We start from the raw sequence: 20,079 nt of genomic DNA on the forward strand, positions 1-20,079 counted from the left end.
CCCCCGCGCAGTCATGTCAACCTAAACCTAAGTAAGCCTCATCGGCTAGCCAAATTACATGACAGCCTTACGAGCCATGGATCTTTCGTCAGGCTCTAGGCTTGGCCACTAAGTTGGAGATAACCTTGACGGCAGACTTGAAGAGAAAATCAGGAATAAGACGACCAAAAATATTTGGAACAAGGAATCTCAAAGGCGTAAGATTTGAGTCAACAACTCTCTGGGCTTTGAAAGAACTTTTATTTTGATCATTTCAAGTACTAGTCGCCAAAAAGTACCCAAAAGTACGAGTTTTCAGCCGGGCCCAATTTCGGCCTAGCTATGCCACCCAGGGCTAGTAAACGTAAACGGCCTGGCTAGCTCATGCGGTAAATGATTGAAACTTTACCTAGGCAAGGTCTATTGAGCCGGAATTTTGAGCGCTAAGCCTGTTAAGCCTAATCCGAGGCGATATCGTGGGCCAACAATATGAGAGATGTGCGCCATTCTTCGCGTTGTCGAAAACTGTGCCGTAAAGAGATAGATAAGGCTCGACCAATTGGAATAAGATACGGCTGAACCAGACAAGGTCCCCAGAGACCACAATCTCTAGCAATCCCGAGAGACTAGAGAACAGATTGATTCGACGGCTCACATTGATACTTCCAGTTGAAATTTGGTCCAGAATCGAAGTAACCATGCCTGTAAAGTAGCGTAGTATCTACAACCCGTTTCCTGGCTCTGGCATTCTGAATTTTGGAAAATGTGCCTCATTTGGTCTGAAGGCGTACTGTGATCCTGACTGATTTGATATGAATTTAGGGAAAATGGGGAACCGAGTTCCTAATGTTTTGCCATGTTGCCATATAACTGTACCGAGTTCCTCAGCTCAGGACACCATAGCAACTATCCAATCGGAGCCGTCAATGTTCCAATGTAGTACCCGTGGGTCTTTGTACTGGAGTTGTGAACAGATATCTTCCAATTTCAACCAATGTCATCACTTTGAGGCATGCATTCCCCGCTTTGAGTAAATTCTACTTCCTTGCAATATTCAGATTCAATCTTCGTGACCTGATGTTAAGATTCTTCATCCTTGTTCTTAGAATTGTCCGAGCGGCCCTGCTAGATGTATCTTCAATGCGCCTGAACCAACAATCGAGTAATGGTTGCTTCAACATAGGCGAACGGGCGATTACAGCGAGCTCGAATGGAAGAAGGTTTAAGAAAAGATTTGGGGTCATTCTTGGATCTATTCTCTTGATTTGATATCGAAAATCAGAATCTAAGCAACGAGCACAGGACAGAATCTCAGAACTGCCGGCAGTAATCTCGCCCATGGTTCTGCTGAAACCTGCACAACAGAACCTCCCATGGCATACTCAAGAACCCAGCAATACAAATACCAGCCGAGTCGCTAACAGTCGTGGCTCCAAGCGAGAATTCGCGGTCTTCTTCGGGTACACGATCGCTAATTTCCGCAAATGTGTTGACATATACCAGGCCGCCCAGCAGACCTTCCCAGAAAATGATTAGGAAGACAAGCCAAATGTTGGGAATGAAGTTGAATAGAGAATGGCATGTTAGAAGCGACAAGTTCAATACTTGCAAGACGGAAGGTAAGTAGAGGTTGTGGATACGAAAGAACGGGGTTGAGGAGCGTGAGACGAAGACTCCGGCTTGGTAGATTGCGTTGTACGCTGGATAGAAAGCGCGGAAATTCTCGAACGGCGTGGAAGGTAAAGGGAAAAGAAGAGTGGGGGCCACGCCCTGGTTGATAACGTATTCGGCAATGAATACCATAAGCAGTGGAAGCATGCTTCAAATTTGTTAATCACGGAACAAAGCAAGGATGCCATGAGTACTTACTAAGGAAAAAAAAGCTTCCGAAGACGGTGGAGGTTAGTACGGAAGTGTGCCCATCTGGCTGCCGATTCGCTGACATGCACGGCTTTATGGGACTCAGCAGTGGGATTGAAAACACCCAATAGTCTCTCCCCTTCATCTTCTGTTTGCAGGTTATGACTATCCTCGTCTCCCTCTTCATCATTCAAATGCTCCTCTCGCTCAACAGGATAGTATTCTCCCGTCGCAGGGCTAGCCGGATTCAGCGCATCTCGTGGCAGAACAAGGAAGAAGCTCGCGGCCATAACAAAGGGCAACAGAGCCGACACCAAAAGAGTGACCTTGACAGAGATTCCCAATGCAGATGTAGCCAAAGAATAAGCACCAGCCCCAACCAAGCCAGCAGCGCCCGTCCCGCTACCCCACGCCGCTAAGCTGAAGGGTCCATAGAAATGCGTCAGACCGACGAAGCTCAACTCGCCAGCTCCAGCAGAGAAGCTCGCGAGGACGATTCCCGCAATCTTAGACGCAATAGTTCCTCCATCGGTATAGGGCGGGCTCATAGCCACGACGAACATGCCAAGAATCGACAGGAACACAAACGCGATGACCCGCACCGGATAAGGAACCACATGGATAAAATGGGGAGCGATGAGCTTGGTCCCGAATGACGGGATGATGTCTGCAAGGAGAACGACGCCCTTGGGAACATCGGGCCCGACAAGGTCAAGGGCCGCGGACAGGAGAATAACGTAGAGGACATTGTTGATCAGGCCTGTTTCACGCGGTTAGAAGCTTATCGTCCTTCAATTCTCGCGGGCTATGCGTACCGAACAGCCAGAAAGCGACGCAGACTTGGGGGTCCGCGCCGCTGAATATTCCTTTCAGACGATCGCTGAACCGAGTCCACCGCGATAGGGAAGTGTCGTCATCGCCAATGGGGACACTCGCGGACACAGAGCGTGTCATGGGGAAGGTGGTCGCGTGAGGGTGGTAAAACGACTACAAGGGATCGAGAAGGAGGTGACGATTATCGTAGGTTCATGGTTCTAGATTGATTTCACAAGGAAGATCAGTGGTGTGAACAATGATCGCATTTCATAAAGGGAGGTGGAGGAAAGTAGGTCAGGTCCACTTATGAAGGTTCCGCTACACGCGTACATTCGGCCGTCTTGGCGCCGGGTTGGAAGTATGATCATTCTCCCCTTTCAACTTGTATGTTCTTCTGTCTATCATCTATAAACAAAATGTTTTCAAACCAAAAAATATACGCTATCGCCAATCAAATGGTATATCAAACACGTCATAGCCGGCATTCATTACTGGGTCAATCCAGTATTCAGGACTTGGCCACAACTGAGTCGATAGACTGCTCGAGGATGTTCAGGCCAGCCTTGATCTGATCCTCAGTGATGGTCAGAGAAGGAACAAAGCGGATACAACCATCACCGGCAGTGATGATAAGCATGCCGCGCTCGCGAGCAGCGGTAATAATGTCACCCGCCTTGGAAGAGAAAGCGGGAGTAAGCTGGACACCCAAGATCAAGCCACGACCGCGGATCTCAGAGATGACGTCGGGGAACTTCTTCTGAAGAGCCTCAAACCCAGCGATAAACTGGGCGGACTTCTCCTTGACGGCGCTCTGGAGTTCAGGTGCAGACAGGCGCTCGATGATGTGGTGGGCAACACGGCAGGCAAGAGGGTTTCCGCCGAAAGTAGTGCCGTGGTCACCAGTCTTAATGTGCGATGCGACAGTCTTACCAGAGACAATGGTCGCGCCGATGGGGATTCCGTTACCAAGGGCCTTCGCAGAGGTCAAGATATCAGGGTGGGCAGCCTCGCCAGAGGCAGGAGCCAGGGAGGGGTGACCGTGGGCCCAGAAAGTGCCGGTACGAGACAGACCGCACTGAATCTCGTCGAAGATCAGAACCGCGCCGACGTCGTCACAGCGCTTGCGCAAAGCAGCGAGGAACTCGGGAGTAGCGACATTGACACCACCCTCACCCTGAATGGGCTCGACAATCACACCGCACGTATTCTCCGTAATAAGAGTCTGGAGCTGCTCGACGTCGTTGTAGTGACCGTACTTGAAGCCGGGAATCATGGGCGAGAAAGGAGTCTGATATTTGGGGTTCGGGGTCGCGGACAGAGCACCCATCGTGCGGCCGTGGAAGGAGTTGTGGAAGGAGACGAACTCGTGCTTGGCACCGGAGGGATCCTTGGAGCGGCCGACCTTGCGGGCGAACTTGATAGCAGCCTCGTTGGCCTCGGTTCCGGAGTTGGAAATGAAGACCTGCGACGCATCGCGCATAGCGCCGGACGCACGAGTTTGTTCGATCAGCGACTGACTCAGAGCACCAGTCCAGGGATTATGGTAGAGGTTGGAAGCATGAATGAGGGTCTCGGCCTATACATGTGTACGATTAGCATCTGCGGCGTGCTAAGTATGAGAATGACTCAAAAGTAAGCGCACCTGTTCCGCGACAATCTTCGCAATTTCGGGATCGCAGTGACCGAGAGAGTTGACCGCAATACCAGCAGTAAGATCTAAGTAGCGACGGTTCTCCATATCCCACAGGTAGACACCCTGTCCCTTCATCATCATGGGGGGCGGACGAACATAGGTGGGGACCATAAACGGAGTGCGCTCGTTGATGAATGACTGCGTGAGTGAGTCGGGAGAGGGGTCAGGGTTTGGCAGAGTCGCCTCTTTCTATAATTCAGTCAGAAAAGTCAATTTCTTACTAGATTGAACTGGAAGGAGGACATACCTGGACGTGAGCCTTCACATCCTGGGGGACATTGGAAGTGGCTGCAAATCGACGCTGACAGGGTGACTCAATTGAAGGGACCAGCCGAGAGGCGCGAGGGAGGCGGCGCGCGGCCACACGGAGAGCAGACATCGTTCAATTATATGGGCGAATTGATCGTCCTGACTGATGATCAAGGTAGGGCCAGCTACTCAGGTTGTTGAAGATCGGAAATAAAAAAGGCGGCGATATCGGGATCGGCATTTCTTAGTCACACCATTGATCGGCGCCACTCCCCGAGGTTGCTGCGGGCTCGTTCGCGCTTTACTTTTCAACCTTATTGATTCAGACAAATACCTCCCACATTGTCGCTATGGCATCCACACTTGCTCTACGCCGCGTATGCGCTCCCTCTCTCACAATCCGATTCGTCACTCGATCTCTCTCCACTACTCGAGTCCAACGCCAGAACGAGGATAAGCCTGCATTCTCATTCGGAACAGGCCCAGCTCCCCCCGCGCCTTCCCAAGGAGGAACAAGAAATCTTCGAAGACCTTCAGCGCCGCTCAACTGGCGCTTTCAGCACACCGCAAGTCAATCAGTCCCCGCAAGCCGAGATCAAGGTCAACGGCAGTGGCGAGGAGCTCCACCCAGATGCGCCTAAGGGCTTGAAGCCCGAATTTGAAGGCGAGAAGAATCCTAAGACTGGCGAAGTTGGCGGTCCTAAGAATGAGCCTCTGCGATGGGGCTCCGCAGGAGACTGGAGCTATGGTGGCCGGGTGACCGACTTCTGAGTCTTATGGCTAGGATCTATTGCATATTTTCGGTGTTGACTTATCATTTTGGCTGCTGTAATAATACAAAATACTGGATTGTTCAGATTCCTACAACGAAGTAAATAGAATTTGGCTTGAATGAAAGCATCCTTGAGAATGCCCAAGGCGTGTAAGGGCGTTTTTTTTTTTGCCTCTCACAATAGAGAGTATTCTGATTCACTGAATGGCACAGCTTGGGAGAGGGAGGAGAACGAAAGACTGCAATCACAGAGGCCAACATTGCCGCCTTGGAGATTTATAGTCGGGCGAGAGTTGCCTTTCCGGCTCGGCTGTCATTTGCTCGTCCCAACTTGTCGCTGATCCAGGCCCCAACCCGCGACATCTCCGCTAGATCGACGCCGGAATGAAGACCAAGACTATTGAAGGTGTGAACAAGATCTTCTGTCGAAACATTCCCAGTGGCGTTAGGGGAAAACGGGCATGATCCCAGTCCCGCACAAGAAGAATCGAAGGTCCGCACTCCATGCTCCAAACCCGCGAAAGTGTTCAGAAGGGCTTGTCCGTACGTATCATGGAAATGCAAGGCCAAGTCTGAGTTGGCAATACCTGCAGCCTTCAGGGCTTGCAGAAGTTCCACAGTTCGGGGTGCCGTTCCCATACCGGTTGTGTCGGCCACGGAGACTTCGTCGGCCCCCATCTCCAGGAGAGTGGCAGTGATGTCCGCAACTTTGGTGGGATCGACATCGGGGCCTTCATAGGGACATCCCAGGGCCACCGAGACATATCCACGAACTCGAATATTCCTCGTCTTGGCCAGTTCAGCAATCGGCTTGATGCGCTCGAGAGATTCGGCAATGGTACAGTTGGTATTTGCCTTTGAGAAAGCTTCGGTGGCGGCGGCAAAGAGAGAAATCTCTGTAGTCGTGGCAGGTTTTGACTCTGTGGCGGGTGAGTCGGCAGGCACACCAGTTGCATCCATGATCTTGACCAGACTCTCTAGCCCCTTGATGTTGGGTACAAGGTAGTTGTACGCGATGGTGTGTTCAGAAGGAGGAGGTGATGTGAGGAGGTGTTCACAAATCTCAGCCGTACTGGCCATCTTGTACATTTCAAGATGTCATAGTCAGCTTGCAGTCCATGAGGATCATGCACCGAGGTATGCCGAGCATACGCACCTGTGGCACCCATTTCGCAGGGACAAACGAGCCCGCTTCGATGGTTCGGACGCCAGTCTTGGCCAGTCTCCGGATCAACTCCAATTTAGTCTCCATTGATATGGACTTCTTCTCGTTCTGCAAGCCATCTCGAGGACCAACTTCCACGATGCGAACATGGTCCGAGTCTAACCGCGACTCGGTCGCAAAGCGGCGTGTAGACGCAGGGGTGCGCAAGGCCGAGAGTAGACGAAGACGGGAGCGTGAAGCCATCATGGCAGCTCGAGCAAATCGAAAGAATCTCTTAGTTACTGGTTGGGATGGGAGTCAGACAGTAAGAATCAAGAAAGACGAGGGGAAGCTCATCAGATGCGGAGAGACCCTTACCAGATCAGGACTAGTGCATTCACGGTGACGCCCCACCGAAAAAAAAGATAAATCGATAGCGGGGCTCATTTGCTATCATGCCACCAGACAGTCATTGCCATCATGGAGGATACGGGTGCACAGAGTCAGCTGCGACAGCCCAAGAAGAGATTCGTGGGCCGTCGCACCCGCAGATGCCCAGGCTCAGAAGGATCCGGCTAGCCCTGATGTTGAGTCAACGGAGGTCCAGAAAGGTATGCAGGATTTGCCCGGTCTCTTCCAAGACACCCGCTGATGAATGATATATAGCTGCCCCCAGAAGGTCAGCCCGGACTTTGAACCAAGTACCTCCCGAGATCCTCAACGACCCGGAAATTCAAGAAGCCATGGAGCTTCTCCCCAAAAACTATTCGTTCGAGATCCCCAAGACGATTCACCGAGTGCGCACTTCCGGAGCCAAGCGCGTCGCTCTTCAATTCCCCGAGGGTCTTTTGATTTTTGCTACGACTATCTCCGATATCTTGACACAATTCTGCCCGGGCATCGAGACCCTCATCATGGGCGATGTCACATATGGCGCCTGCTGCATTGACGACTATACCGCACGGGCTCTTGGCTGCGATCTGCTCGTCCACTACGCCCACAGTTGCTTGATTCCTGTGGATGTGACCAAGATCAAGACTTTGTACATTTTCGTCGACATCAGCATCGACACTACGCACTTGATGGCGACCCTTGAACGTAACTTCAAGCCCGGCCAAACCATCGCCACCGTCGGCACGATCCAGTTCAACGCAACCCTTCACGGATTGAAACCGGTCATGGAACGTGCAGGGTTCAAGGTGGTCATTCCACAGATTATGCCCTCTTTCCAAGGGTGAAATTCTGGGTTGCACATCACCCCAACTCACCACAGAGATCGACGCTCTTCTTTATCTCGGCGACGGACGCTTCCACCTGGAGTCCGCCATGATTCACAACCCCACTACTCCCGCATACCGCTACGACCCTTACTCGCGCACCCTGACTCGTGAAGGCTATGACCACAACGAGATGCACACTCTGCGACGCGACGCCATATCATCTGCGAAGACGGCCCGCAAATGGGGCATCATTCTGGGCTCTCTTGGCCGCCAAGGAAACCCCAACACGATGGCGATGATCGAGCGCCATTTGGAAGAGCGCGGTATTCCTGTCATCAATCTGCTGTTGAGCGAGATTTTCCCTGGCAAGCTGGCCTCCATGGCCGATGTCGAGTGCTGGGTTCAGATCGCTTGCCCCCGTCTCAGTATTGATTGGGGCTACGCGTTTCCGCGCCCATTGTTGACACCATACGAAGCGCTTATCGCGCTTGGTGTCCGTGAGAATTGGGACAGTGCCAATAAGGGGGATTTATCCCATGGACTTTTACGCGAAAGATGGACTGGGCCGCACGAAGCCTGAGCAGGCTGTGCGTGCTGCCTGAGATGACCCATGCTCACGATATATGCTATTGGACGACGCAAAGAAAAACATTATACCCCAGATAGATCATCGGACATCGGGCCTGGCCTGTTGCTCCTCGCAAATAAAGTACATACGTCACGATCTCCTATCCCATGCCCCCAGTCAGTTTCCATTGATTCGCGGTGGCACAAGCAGTAGAAGTCACCCTTTCGACCGGCCAAGTGCTTACAGTACCATCTTATCAAACCATATCGGCACGTACATCATGACTGATCCAAACCCAGTCCAGCTACCACCGTGCCAGATCACACGGTGGCCGCGATAGGTGTCAATTGTCCAGCCAAGAGCGTATGCATGACGCGGCGGGAATGGATTGTTGCCTGCTTCAGTAATATGAATGCGAGGTTCGATCAGTGTCTCATGTGCGGCTTGGCTCAACGGAGATGACTTGTTCTTCATGCAGCGGAGCCACTTTGTGTAGTCACTAACGTTACTGATCATTACACCAACTCCTGACACGGACACGGCTCGGAAGTTGGGAACTGGATGTTCGATGAAAGATTCGGTGGTTGCGTCCCAGGCGTAGCTGTGTGCTAGCATTGTCTCTGGGTCTGCAACTACTTGTTGTGGTGTCCAGTAGGTATGCCTCATGCCCAAGGGACGCCAAAGTCTCTCCTTCATGAAATCCCCGAGGCCAGAGCCGGTCAAAGTTTCAACTGCGCAGGAGACAGCGGTGAACATATAACTGCTATACAGATACCTTTCACGGAGATCAGCCGCTAAAGGAGGATGTCGAAGAGATCGTACAGCGTCCTTGACAGAGTTCGATCTCGAGCCGAAACTGAATTTGTTGTCTGAAAGGCCCGTTCTGTTACTGAGGGCATCCTCGAATGTAACTTGGGATGTAATAGAGCTGTCTGAGAGAACAAAATCATCTTCGATCACTGATGAAAGAGTCGAAGTCTATTTCAGGTCCGGGTTATCATCGATGAGCAGCGAGACGCTCGCGGCCGTGAATGACTTTGTGGTGCTTGCCATAAAGAAGACTGTTTCAGGTGTCACTCGAGTATCAGGAAGAAGCGCAAATCCATATCCCTAAGCGGATATCAGCCTTGTTCTTATAGTATCTTTATCGTGATGACGAGGAAAAGCGCGTACTTTGGAAAATGTGGATGAGCCATCGATAACTGCTATCGCGAGGCCAGGAACGTGCCATGTACTCAACAGCTCTTGAACACATTCATCGAACCGGGTCGTAAAGGGTGACTGCGCCAATGGCATGGCGATTGAGTGAAGGGGAAAATTAAGAAATGCACAGCGTCGAGAAGATTCTAGTTGCCTGTGTATCGCCATTGTTGTGACTACGCATTTAGCTCACCTTGACACACCATCGTTGATCACCATAATCCTATACAAACGGAATGATTTGTATCTTGGCCGCTTGGTAACAGGGGTTTCAGAAGTATGAGCGAGTTGAAAAGAGATTTGGGGGAAAGTCTTGACACTCACAAGAACAGGACTAGTTAACATGCTCAATTGCCTTCTGGCCTATTTTCTAAAACTTACTCGAATAATCCCACGAAGGTGGTCACAGGCCCTCTACGTGGTTGAGGCGATAAAAACAGTTTCCGAGAGCCACAATGTAGGCTGATTTCTTGTCATATAGTTCGGTGAGTGCGGACGAACGGTCTTTTACTCTTGCGAATTCCTAGAGGATCCACCGGACACAGTAAATTTTGAAAATTACCTGAACGACTATCAGTGACGAGTCAGGGCAAAAGCAGGCCAGGTCTATCAGCGGAATATCAATTGTGTCCGTCTTAGGTAACGATGATAGAGGTGGCATCGCGACGAACCCACCTCCCAATTGGCTCGGTAGGCCCAAGACTCCATCATGATACAAATTCATATGTCAACATACAATCATTGATTCGAACTTCACATTTAACACATGATACTTGACCGATGATTGAACTGAATATGATCATGCAGCAGTGAGACCCGGAGAAGTATTCGTTAGACACCATCATGAACAAAATATCACATTGCCCAGCAGGTAGCCTCAAGCGTGAGAACGTCTATCTGGTCAATGTCAAGTTCATGCATTCTGAACAATTTCCTTTCCGAGACATGAGCTTGAACTGTACACTCCGGGAGACAGGCTGTCAATTATTCGCGATAAGTAAATACCGAGCTTCTTCCCCGAGGTCCTTCACCTGGATAATCCGTATTCTCCCAGAGTGTTACAGGAAACTTCGGCAGTGACCTTAGCCGTCGGCATCTCCGAGCAACCCCTCACCAGCGTATATAGCATGGCCTGCAAATTCAAAAATATTCGAAGAGTCCAAGTTCTACCTCAGTGTCCAATTCGAACATGCCTGACCTACACTCTTTACCTGCGGGCACTCGGCCTGCTCATGCCATCCGCAACAATGGGCCCGACAACCTAGTGCTAGAGCGAGCAAAGCTACGTGAGCTGGCAGAAGGCTGGCCTTGCTATCGGTACGTAATTTGGGTATGTTTCTAGTTCCTTTTTCCAGACGCTTATAGTTGTACCAGTGATGCCTGTGAATGGGAAAACTTCAAATCCATCTTCCACGAAGACGCCTTCGTATATACCACCTGGTCCGGTCGTGTCTCCTACAAGGACTTTGTGCAAGTCTCAAAGGCCGGCATGGACAAAGGCGCCTTCATTATGCACCGCTGCCATGGCGTGACCACCGACATCACGCCCGAGGCAACGCGCGCCGTCACCAAGATGAAGGCTACCATCACGCAGCGGTTCACAATCGATGGCTGCGACGTTGACGCAGAGGCAGATTGTCGGTTCATTTTCTTTTTTGAGAAAGCCGACGAGCGATGGGGTGCACGGTTCGTTCGTCATTGGTATGAGAAGGACAAGTTGCTTCCTGTCAATCCTAACAAGGTGCCGAAGTTGGATGAGGTTAAGCTGGCTTCGTATCCTGAAGGGTACAAGTGCTTGGCTTATTGCCAGGAGCTCACTATGGGTGTTTCTGTTTTGAAAGATATGCCTGGACATAGGCGTCATGTTGGCACGGTCAATGGGGAAAAGCATGACTTGTTGTACCAGCAGGCTAAAGATTGGCTTGATGGGAAGAGCCTCGATGTATAAGTAGAATCTTCCGGTCTCGATATCGTCTTCGTGTGATTTGAATTGTCCCAACAATATGAAACTGTCTTCTCGAATTGTCCTTGCAATCTGACCAGCGGCTGCTTTTGTGGCTGGGTTGGGGGTGTATGTGCATGAGGCTTAGGGTTGAGTTCTTCGCAAGCAGCAGTTTTAAAAGCGACTCAAGGGAAAGCGATGGGGCAATCTGGCTTGCATGAGACTCAAAGGGCAGATTTTGTGCCGATTCGAGAGCTACAAAATTGAATGGAGGAATAAATTGCTTCGCACGGACGGCAGGTGAAGGCCGCCGGATGAAATCCTCTTCATTAAAGAATTCCCCTAATAAAACACTTGGAACATCATAGTGTACATCAAAGCCGGAATCACCCTTTGGCGTCGTCGGCACTATCAGAAACAAAATCACTGGCGCTACCGCGTCGGAGGGAGAGAACGTTCTTGTTTGCCAGTTCGTCAGCGGTGCGTTCTGCAGCACGCCAGCGCTTGACGGCCTGCTCGACATCCTCGAACATCTCCAATGAATCCTGGATGATGCCGCCTTCATCACCTTCGGATTGGGTGCTCTCACGTGTCCCTCGGTCACTGATCATAGGGAAAGCAGGGCCAAAACCTCGCTCAGCAGCTGGATTGTACATAATGGCATTGGCGAACATGCGAATAAATTCTTTTTCCAGCTGTGCAGAGTTCACAATACCCTTGGGAGGTACAAGGTCTTCAGTCTTGGGCAGCATGAGGGCATTATGCTTCGAAGGTGTCCCTACAGCAGGAGCCGGTGACTCGCCATCTCCTGCAGGTGTACTGACAGCCTCCGTAGCTGCAACCACAGCTTTGCTTCCCTGGTGGACAGCAGATTTGATGGACTTCAGGTCTTGAGGTCGATAAATTAGATCGTGGTAGCCTGGGGCATCACGTTCTCCAATGGGCTTCGCGAAGATGGAAGCAAGCTTATGGGTAGTCACATCATTCAAAATTGGTGCCGCAGTCCGGTGAAAGCCTCGTGTACACATAACATAGCGGGTATCCACCCTGGGGCCCTCCATGGGTGTAGATTCTGGTTCCAATGCTTCACTGGTACCTCGTTTACGCTTAGAGCGACCCTTCAAGGCTTGATCATCTGCATCAACTGCAGCACCCTTCCGACGGCTAGTAGCTCGTGAACCCTCCACATCCGGAGACATTGCCCGTGGGGTCGCAGAACGCCCGCGGCTCGGTGATGAGGCAGTACTTGCCGCAGGTGTCCGGCGAGTGGAAGGTTTCTCGATCTTGATACTGAGACCCAGCCTTGCCCTCAGGCTGGCCACGTCGCGACTTTCGTTCTCGAGAGGTTGACTCATCCATATCATCAGGAGATGGAGCTCGGTCACTTATGGGACTGACGTCTCCAGGTCCAGGACGTGCGGGTGATACTGGAGAGTCAGCAACACTCGCACGCGGTGTCATCTTCCATGGCGTGGAGGAGCCAGGTGTATCGATAGAAAGACGAGGACGCGACGCCCCACGATCAGTGTATGGTGGGATAACGACGCTCGGAGTGTGTGAAATACGCGAATTGCCAACAGGTACAGGTGACTGGGCACCCGTTGGAAGAGCGCCTGGCGTGCTCGGGACATGAGAAGGTATTGGGATCCTTTGAGGTGGAAGTTGGATGGGACCTGGTGGAGGCTGTTTCGTAACCACAGGGGTTGATTGCGCTGGAATAGCAGTGGAAATGGCAGAGTAGGGAGATTGAGGAGAAGGAGCAAGCTGCCACTGCTGGAAGCTCGATTGGGTAGGAGTCGGTTGCCCTGATCCTGAGGGAATCCCAGGCTTGCCGGCTACAGGTGTGGTGCCTGGCACATTGGGACGAGGCGCGATTTGAGATGGATGGGGGGCTCTTGCCGCGGCAGGCGTGGTAGGGGCTGTCTGATGAGCCTGTGGCACGATGGACGGGGCATCTGTTGTTTGCGTAAAGATTTCGCCATTTACGGCCCGTGGTTGTGGTTGTGGTTGCGGTTGAGTGTCGTAAGATAATGGTTGTGTAGGAGCTGGGACCTGTTGTTGCTTTGCTTGATATTGTCCAGAAGTATCTCCCGGTGGTTTTCTTGCCTGTGGAGATTGCACTGGAGGAACTGCAGTGTCTGGATGTTCCTGTCGCGAGGTCTCTTCCTTCACATCCACATCCATGGGGTCAGCCTCAAGGTCGTCCCCGAGCTTGACAGCGTCCTTGACACCCGTGCCAAGCGGTTTATTCCCTTCCTTCTTCAGATGCTCGATTTCATCCTTAATCGCAGTATATCTCTTTTCATCGTCCCTGATCTCTTTCGTTACAAGCTCCCTGTACCGCGCATACAGATGTGAGACGAGCTCTGGAATCAGAACAGCGTGCGTCACTCCATCCGTTAATCCCTCCGGTCGTGGACTGGCGATTTTGCGCTTCTTTGGATTGCTTGCGCCCGGGCTTTCGGTTGGTCGTCCATTCGGTCCGGTCAAGGCATCACGATCGAATCCATCGCGCAGCAATGTCGCGTAAAGATCTTCCAAAGCCTCGGCAGTCAAGCGATCGGCACTGAACGCGACATTTTGGCGAACTAGCGGGTTGTTTCGCAAGGAATTGGAGATAGTCGCGAAGCTGGCCGGTCGCACATCGGACGTGGCCAGGGACTGGAAGAAGAGCAGGGACTCAAAAGGTGTATATGCCGACAGAGGAGGCATTCCCCATTGCCCGCCCGGTCGGCCACTGGCGGTGAGGACGGGGATCGGTGCCACGGTGCTGGAGGGGAAGGGATCGAGAACAAACGCGGAGCGTGTTCAATCGCGCAGAATCAGTCGGGGAAGGGGACGGAAATGGCAAATCGGGAAGGTTTGGGAAGGGAGGGAGAGCAAAAGCGGACACCTCAGTCCATCCACGAGCAGGACGGCGGGGAGGCTCTCGAGGCAGAAACTAGGTGAGGATGGAGTGGTTAGGTTGAGTGGATTCACTAGATCCGATGTCCCTGCAAAGTGACACTGGACTCCAAGATTGCAAGATTGCAGGCTGACGTTTCTGAAAATACCAGAAATACTGAAAATTACGCGGGTCACGTGCCATCCCTTGTTGCCGGGAAACAAACCAGTTTCCATCCATCAAGAATGAGTCTTCGCTATACCTCGAGAAGTACCGAGGGCATCATCTACAGGGCCAGACGATGAGCTATCGCTGCAAAGCATCTCCAATTACGTCCGTAGTCAACCCCACCCAAGGTGGTTGAACGAAATACCTCCCCCTTTTCGAGTCAAGTGGAGAGCTAACCCCTGAATGAAAGCCCCTAAACCACTACGTAGGAGGGACTTAGTGTATCTTAGTTCGCTCATCTTCCCCTGTAATACGATGACACTCCCTTGCGGTGGAGATACTCCTCCGCGATTCAACTAATTAACTAGTAACGTCGACGATCTTCCTTTCTCCTCGACTTCTTTTTTCCTCCCCTCCTTTCCTCTCTGCAGAAGATATCCAAAGCTTCAGCCTTGTCCCCGATCACCTCTTCAGTCCGTGCTTTGCGTCCCGGTATGGAGTCCACAAGTCCTCTGAACATACTAGCTCCCCTCCTCCCGTTCCTAGGGGGGGGGGGCGCTTATCGAAGTATAACAAAACCAAAACACTGACAGCGCCGCAGTGAACTCGATCGGGGCAGATCCTTGTCATAGTTTATCCTCGTTCATATTTATTATATCAACTGTCCCCCTTTACTCGACAAGCTCGGATCCTGTATCCTTGCGAGATATCTCTATTGCGACTGCCGTGCTGCCCCGCCCCGAAGCCAGTCGCACATAGCCCCTCTACTCGAAGCCTCCGAGGTCTTCTTCCGCATTGAACACAGGAAAGATGTCCGACATGGAGCAAGAATGGAAGCCCAAGGCTCGGCCTCAGTCGTACGTGAACTTCCCCTCTCGGTCCACATAAACTGGGTATTGACAAAGAGAGTAGCACTATGGCACAGGCCTTTTCGACGGCGCTCGACAGCGCCTTTTCGTTGGACAGCGACGTCAACAACCTGTCCCTCAGTATCGATCAGAAGTGAGTCTGGGGATCTGCAATCGCTCCAACTGGCAGACACCGCTCAGCGCTAGCGCTGTGCCTGAACCAGAGACGAGCTGGGCGCCAAACTAACATCTCCCAGGAAGCAACACATGATGATTCAAAGCCGTGAGCTCGAAGCTCTCCAACGGCGCATCCGCGAAACCGAAGAGCGTCTGAAACGCCAGTCGGTCTACGGAGCCTCCAGCCAGGGCAACCGAGGAGAGGCTCAGACAGTCGGTAAGGATGGCTCAGCTTGATCATCCCCATGCGGTCCGCAATTGTGCTTTTGCCCCGGAAAGTCGTTCTATGCGGGGACTGATTTGAGACAGCTCCCTCCGGCGAGACTACCGTCCCTGAGCAGCCTCAGGAGGAGCAAAAGGCAAACGAGTCGTGAAGTGCATTGTCAGCGGAAGCTTTTTTTTTTTTTGATTTCTCACATTCCCCCTTTTGGACTCAGTAATATTTTTTTATACCACTTTGACCCTTCCGGTGCTTCATGGATGGACCTACGAGAGGTCCAGGATCATGATTCTTGTTGCATGTTTAAAGCCTCCCCTTTTGTGTATGTATGGGACTCGGGTCCCTTTTCTTTTGGCGTAAACGAATTTTCCATTCTTTTTTTGGGCCTCTTATACCCGCCGCATAGTGTTGGTGACCGAGGTGTAGAAAGGGAATCTGAACCTTGGAATTGTCCCGGCAAATGCACGATAAGCAGTCCAGATGCTAATCGACCGGGTGCACGGGGCTCTCATTGGGGCGATAGAGAAAATCGCGCCCGCATCCACCGAGTGACGGCATCACTGCGGCAGTCCCTGCTTTGCTCATTTTTCTGTGGAGCTTGACAGCTCCAGGCCTGTGCGGAGTACAAACCCATCCTGCCCCTCCTCTTCTTCTTTTCTTCTTTCTTCTCTCAAATTTAAATTTTTCTTCGAGTCGTCCGTGGTTCTTTGCAATTCCCCCGTGGTCGTTTCAGACCCTCCCTCTCCGCATTCCGGCTCCACCATGGTGCTGATCGACAAGCAGGAGTACCTCACCCAGGAGGAGAAGCGCCTCAAGGAAGATCGAGAGCGTACTCGCTATTGGAAACGATGGGGTCCCTATGTGGCCGAGCGACAATGGGCCACCGGTAAGCCTGACGCTGAAATGGCTCGAATGGCCGAGTACGGCTCGCTAATGATTCTACCATTGCCCAGTTCGTGAGGATTATTCGTAAGTTTGAAATCATTTAGAACGGACAACCATGGAAAATACTAACAAACCGCAGCGAGGATGGAGACGCTTGGAGCTGTAAGTCAGACTTGGTCAGAACTGCGGGGATCATGGCTAACCTGGTCGAGACTTTTCCCACGATCATGCACGGTCGCGCGTCTTTCGATGGGGCGAAGACGGAATCGCCGGTGTATCCGATACCCACGGCCTGCAGAACATCGCGTTCTCATTTTGGAACGGTGAAGAGTGAGTCTGCTCCCTCCTTTTGCACGTGCGGGCCTGACTTGCGACTAGCGAGTTCTTGAAGGAGCGTCTCTTCGGTCTCTCAAACCCTCAAGGTAATCATGGCGAGAGCATCAAGGAAGTCCATTTCCACGTCGATAATACTCCCACCGTAAGTATTGTCCCTCAGTATCTTATCATCGACGCTAACGTGACCCACAGCACTCCTACATGAAATTTCTTTACAAGTATCCCCAGAAGAAGTTTCCCTATCAGGATCTGATCGATGAGAATGCCAAGCGGTCGCGTCTGGAGAAGGAATACCAGATTCTGGATACTGGTATTTTCGAGGATAATCGCTACTGGGACATCTTCATCGAGACCGCCAAGGAAGCGGACAATGAAGAGGAGCTCATCTTCCGTATCATTGCATACAACCGCGGCCCCGAGCCGGCTCCCTTGCATATCATTCCCCAAGTGTGGTTCCGAAACACCTGGTCCTGGGAGAAGGGACATGCCAAGCCATCGATCAAGAAGGATGGAGACCGTACTGCCAAGTCAACTCACCGAACCCTAGGTGACCGATATGCGTGCTTCGCACCCTCGCCCCCTGTTGGTTCTAGCGAAGAAGACATTCAGCCCACCCTGCTTTTCACGGACAATGAGAGCAACAACAAGAAGCTCTGGGGCACCGAGAACGAGCACCCTTACGTGAAGGATGCTTTCCACCACTACATCGTCGATGAGGAGAAAGATGCCGTCAATCCTGAGAACGAGGGTACCAAGGCTGCCGCGTGGTATGCCTTTGATGGAGACGACATGGTGCCTCCCGGTGAATGTGCCGTCGTCCGCTTCCGCTTCTCTCAGAAGAAGGAAGAGTTCGTCGATGAGGAAGTCCTCGATGATGTGATTGAGCAACGTCGCGCCGACGCTGATGACTTCTATTACCGCATCAACCCACTTCCCATGAGCGAGGATCTGCGCAACATCCAGCGCCAGGCATTTTCGGGTATGATGTGGTGCAAGCAATACTACAACTTCATCTGGGATCAATGGAGCAATGGTGATCCTGGTGAGATTCCCCCGCCGCCAGGCCGAAAGGGCATTCGCAACGAGCAATGGCGCCACCTGTACATCGACGATATTCTGTCAATGCCCGACTCGTGGGAGTACCCGTTCTTCGCGGCATGGGACACCGCCTTCCATTGTATCCCGCTGGCTATGATTGATCCGGACTTTGCGAAGAAGCAACTCGATCTCATGACTAGGGAGTGGTATATGCACCCCAACGGCCAACTGCCCGCCTATGAATGGAACTTCGGAGATGTCAACCCGCCCGTGCATGCCTGGGCCGTCTTCCGCACATTCAAGATTGAGCGCAAGATGTATGGCCGCCAGGATTTGGATTTCCTGGAGCGCGTCTTCCAGAAGTTGCTGCTCAACTTCACCTGGTGGGTCAACCGCAAAGATTCAGATGGAAAGAATGTATTCGAAGGAGGTTTCTTGGGTCTGGATAACATTGGTTTGTTCAACCGCTCTGAGCCTCTGCCGACTGGTGGTGTGCTCGAACAGGCCGACAGTACTGGCTGGATGGCCTTCTACTGTTTGTGTATGCTCAACATTGCCTTGGAGCTGGCCAAGCATCGGAGGACCTACGAAGACAGTAAGCTTGATTGAATTTCAAAGCGCTCGATATACTAACATTAATCCAGTTGCGTCTAAGTTTTTCGAGCATTTCATCCTCATCAGTGATGCTATGACCTTCCGTAATGGCGATGACAAGGTCCAGTCTCTCTGGAATGAGGATGACCAGTACGTCAGAAGATAAACATGTCACACGAGCAGAGACTGACTTTCCCAGGTTTTACTATGATGCCATTTCCTACGGTGGCCCATGGACCCAGCAGCTGCCCATTCGGTCGTTGGTCGGTCTGATCCCGCTCTATGCAGTCCTGACTCTGGAGCCAGAGATCATCAAGAAGTTCCCTTCGTTCAAGCGCAGACTTAATTGGTTCATTGAGAACAGACCAGATATAGCCGATCGTAACATTGCCAGCATGAAGCATCGTGGTAAAGATGACCGCCTCCTGTTGGCTCTCGTCAGCAAGGACCGCCTGGAGAAGATCTTGAAGCGTATGCTCGACGAGACTGAGTTCTTGTCTGAGCATGGTATCCGGTCCATGTCCAAATTCCACGAGGAACACCCATACTCCATGGATGTCAATGGCCAGACTTTCAAAGTCGAATATGTTCCCGGTGATTCCAATAGCTCTTTGTTCGGCGGTAACAGTAACTGGCGCGGACCGATCTGGCTGTGTGTCAACTTCCTCCTCGTCGAGTCCCTGCTTCGCTTCTACATGTTCTACGGCGATTCTTTCAAGGTCGAGTGTCCCACCGGCTCGGGTGATTACATGCATTTGGGCCAAGTCGCCGAGGAGCTTCAGCACAGAATGCAGCACCTCTTCGCCCGCAACGACGAGGGCCGTCGTGCCATCAATGCACACTCCGATTTGCTCGACTTTGATGAGCACTGGAAGGATTACCTCTGGTTCCACGAGTTCTTTGACGGCGACACCGGCCGGGGTCTCGGAACTTCTCACCAGTGTGGCTGGACTGGTCTCATCGCCAAGATCATCCACGACACTGGGTAAGCATTTTTTTCTTATAGGCATGCATCAAACTTATACATTACTAACACCTGCCAGTCTCAACTGTCGTCTCCCTCAGACTCCCCGCTCCCCATTCGCCGCCGCCTCCCATTACTTCGACGACATCTTCTCTCGCACCGGCCGTCCCTCGATGTCTAGACGTCCCTCCATCCGACGCTCCTCAACCACCCGCTCCATCGGCAACCGCAGCGACTTCCACTCCACAATCGCCGGCGACGCCACCCCAGGCGCCTCCTCGACCATGGGCGATGATTACGAAAGTAGCAGAGCTGCCAGCCGCCGCGGAAGTGCAACCGGAGGAGCGGACGAGCATCTCGATCACTACGTCGAGAGCCAACTTCAGCGCGTCCGTAGTTCTGCCTCGCTTGGCGCATTTGAGGATGAGCTTGAGACGCAGGTTGATCATGAGCAAGGAAATGGTCAGACAAACGGTCAACATGGCAGTAATGGACATGCGTGATTTTTTTGAGTCTTGCAGT

General features: G+C 52.0%; 10 protein-coding genes across 10 annotated transcripts; 5 read left to right on the top strand and 5 right to left on the bottom strand.

The window, feature by feature from the left end:
* Positions 1 to 1,290: 1,290 nt before the first annotated feature.
* Positions 1,291 to 2,793, bottom strand: N7477_008800 (battenin family protein; the record flags this gene model as incomplete). Its single annotated transcript, XM_056970463.1, has 3 exons — positions 1,291 to 1,798; positions 1,849 to 2,599; positions 2,655 to 2,793. The coding sequence occupies 3 exons, from the start codon at positions 2,791 to 2,793 to the stop codon at positions 1,291 to 1,293; spliced, it is 1,398 nt and encodes a 465-aa protein (XP_056820495.1).
* A 370-nt stretch (positions 2,794 to 3,163) lies between these two features.
* N7477_008801 (acetylornithine transaminase) lies at positions 3,164 to 4,727 on the bottom strand (the record flags this gene model as incomplete). Its single annotated transcript, XM_056970464.1, has 3 exons — positions 3,164 to 4,231; positions 4,298 to 4,537; positions 4,596 to 4,727. 3 exons carry the CDS (start codon positions 4,725 to 4,727, stop codon positions 3,164 to 3,166), a joined length of 1,440 nt encoding a protein of 479 aa, XP_056820496.1.
* A 220-nt stretch (positions 4,728 to 4,947) lies between these two features.
* N7477_008802 (succinate dehydrogenase assembly factor 4) lies at positions 4,948 to 5,368 on the top strand (the record flags this gene model as incomplete). The annotated part of the gene is made up of 2 exons (XM_056970465.1): positions 4,948 to 5,004; positions 5,084 to 5,368. The coding sequence occupies 2 exons, from the start codon at positions 4,948 to 4,950 to the stop codon at positions 5,366 to 5,368; spliced, it is 342 nt and encodes a 113-aa protein (XP_056820497.1).
* Positions 5,369 to 5,645: 277 nt separating this feature from the next.
* Positions 5,646 to 6,777, bottom strand: N7477_008803 (hydroxymethylglutaryl-CoA lyase; the record flags this gene model as incomplete). The annotated part of the gene is made up of 2 exons (XM_056970466.1): positions 5,646 to 6,449; positions 6,526 to 6,777. 2 exons carry the CDS (start codon positions 6,775 to 6,777, stop codon positions 5,646 to 5,648), a joined length of 1,056 nt encoding a protein of 351 aa, XP_056820498.1.
* Positions 6,778 to 6,993: 216 nt separating this feature from the next.
* On the top strand, positions 6,994 to 8,313 carry dph1 (2-(3-amino-3-carboxypropyl)histidine synthase; the record flags this gene model as incomplete). The annotated part of the gene is made up of 4 exons (XM_056970467.1): positions 6,994 to 7,044; positions 7,073 to 7,124; positions 7,180 to 7,715; positions 7,747 to 8,313. The coding sequence occupies 4 exons, from the start codon at positions 6,994 to 6,996 to the stop codon at positions 8,311 to 8,313; spliced, it is 1,206 nt and encodes a 401-aa protein (XP_056820499.1).
* Positions 8,314 to 8,541: 228 nt separating this feature from the next.
* On the bottom strand, positions 8,542 to 9,597 carry N7477_008805 (serine hydrolase domain-containing protein; the record flags this gene model as incomplete). Its single annotated transcript, XM_056970468.1, has 3 exons — positions 8,542 to 9,279; positions 9,319 to 9,411; positions 9,475 to 9,597. 3 exons carry the CDS (start codon positions 9,595 to 9,597, stop codon positions 8,542 to 8,544), a joined length of 954 nt encoding a protein of 317 aa, XP_056820500.1.
* Positions 9,598 to 10,690: 1,093 nt separating this feature from the next.
* On the top strand, positions 10,691 to 11,449 carry N7477_008806 (putative pathogenesis associated protein Pep2; the record flags this gene model as incomplete). Its single annotated transcript, XM_056970469.1, has 2 exons — positions 10,691 to 10,818; positions 10,876 to 11,449. 2 exons carry the CDS (start codon positions 10,691 to 10,693, stop codon positions 11,447 to 11,449), a joined length of 702 nt encoding a protein of 233 aa, XP_056820501.1.
* Positions 11,450 to 11,829: 380 nt separating this feature from the next.
* Positions 11,830 to 14,155, bottom strand: N7477_008807 (uncharacterized protein; the record flags this gene model as incomplete). The annotated part of the gene is given in 2 exon segments (XM_056970470.1): positions 11,830 to 12,607; positions 12,624 to 14,155. 2 exon segments carry the CDS (start codon positions 14,153 to 14,155, stop codon positions 11,830 to 11,832), a joined length of 2,310 nt encoding a protein of 769 aa, XP_056820502.1.
* Positions 14,156 to 15,305: 1,150 nt separating this feature from the next.
* On the top strand, positions 15,306 to 15,894 carry N7477_008808 (uncharacterized protein; the record flags this gene model as incomplete). Its single annotated transcript, XM_056970471.1, has 4 exons — positions 15,306 to 15,352; positions 15,408 to 15,497; positions 15,601 to 15,737; positions 15,830 to 15,894. The coding sequence occupies 4 exons, from the start codon at positions 15,306 to 15,308 to the stop codon at positions 15,892 to 15,894; spliced, it is 339 nt and encodes a 112-aa protein (XP_056820503.1).
* Positions 15,895 to 16,502: 608 nt separating this feature from the next.
* N7477_008809 (uncharacterized protein) lies at positions 16,503 to 20,060 on the top strand (the record flags this gene model as incomplete). Its single annotated transcript, XM_056970472.1, has 9 exons — positions 16,503 to 16,626; positions 16,694 to 16,709; positions 16,765 to 16,787; positions 16,838 to 16,955; positions 17,004 to 17,103; positions 17,154 to 18,594; positions 18,644 to 18,743; positions 18,793 to 19,578; positions 19,637 to 20,060. The coding sequence occupies 9 exons, from the start codon at positions 16,503 to 16,505 to the stop codon at positions 20,058 to 20,060; spliced, it is 3,132 nt and encodes a 1,043-aa protein (XP_056820504.1).
* Positions 20,061 to 20,079: the final 19 nt, after the last annotated feature.

This window comes from Penicillium maclennaniae, assembly GCF_028827695.1.
Source record: "Penicillium maclennaniae strain IBT 15551 chromosome Unknown utg000007l:1.0-4884863.0:1.0-4888362.0, whole genome shotgun sequence".
Taxonomy (NCBI): Eukaryota; Fungi; Ascomycota; class Eurotiomycetes; order Eurotiales; family Aspergillaceae; genus Penicillium; species Penicillium maclennaniae.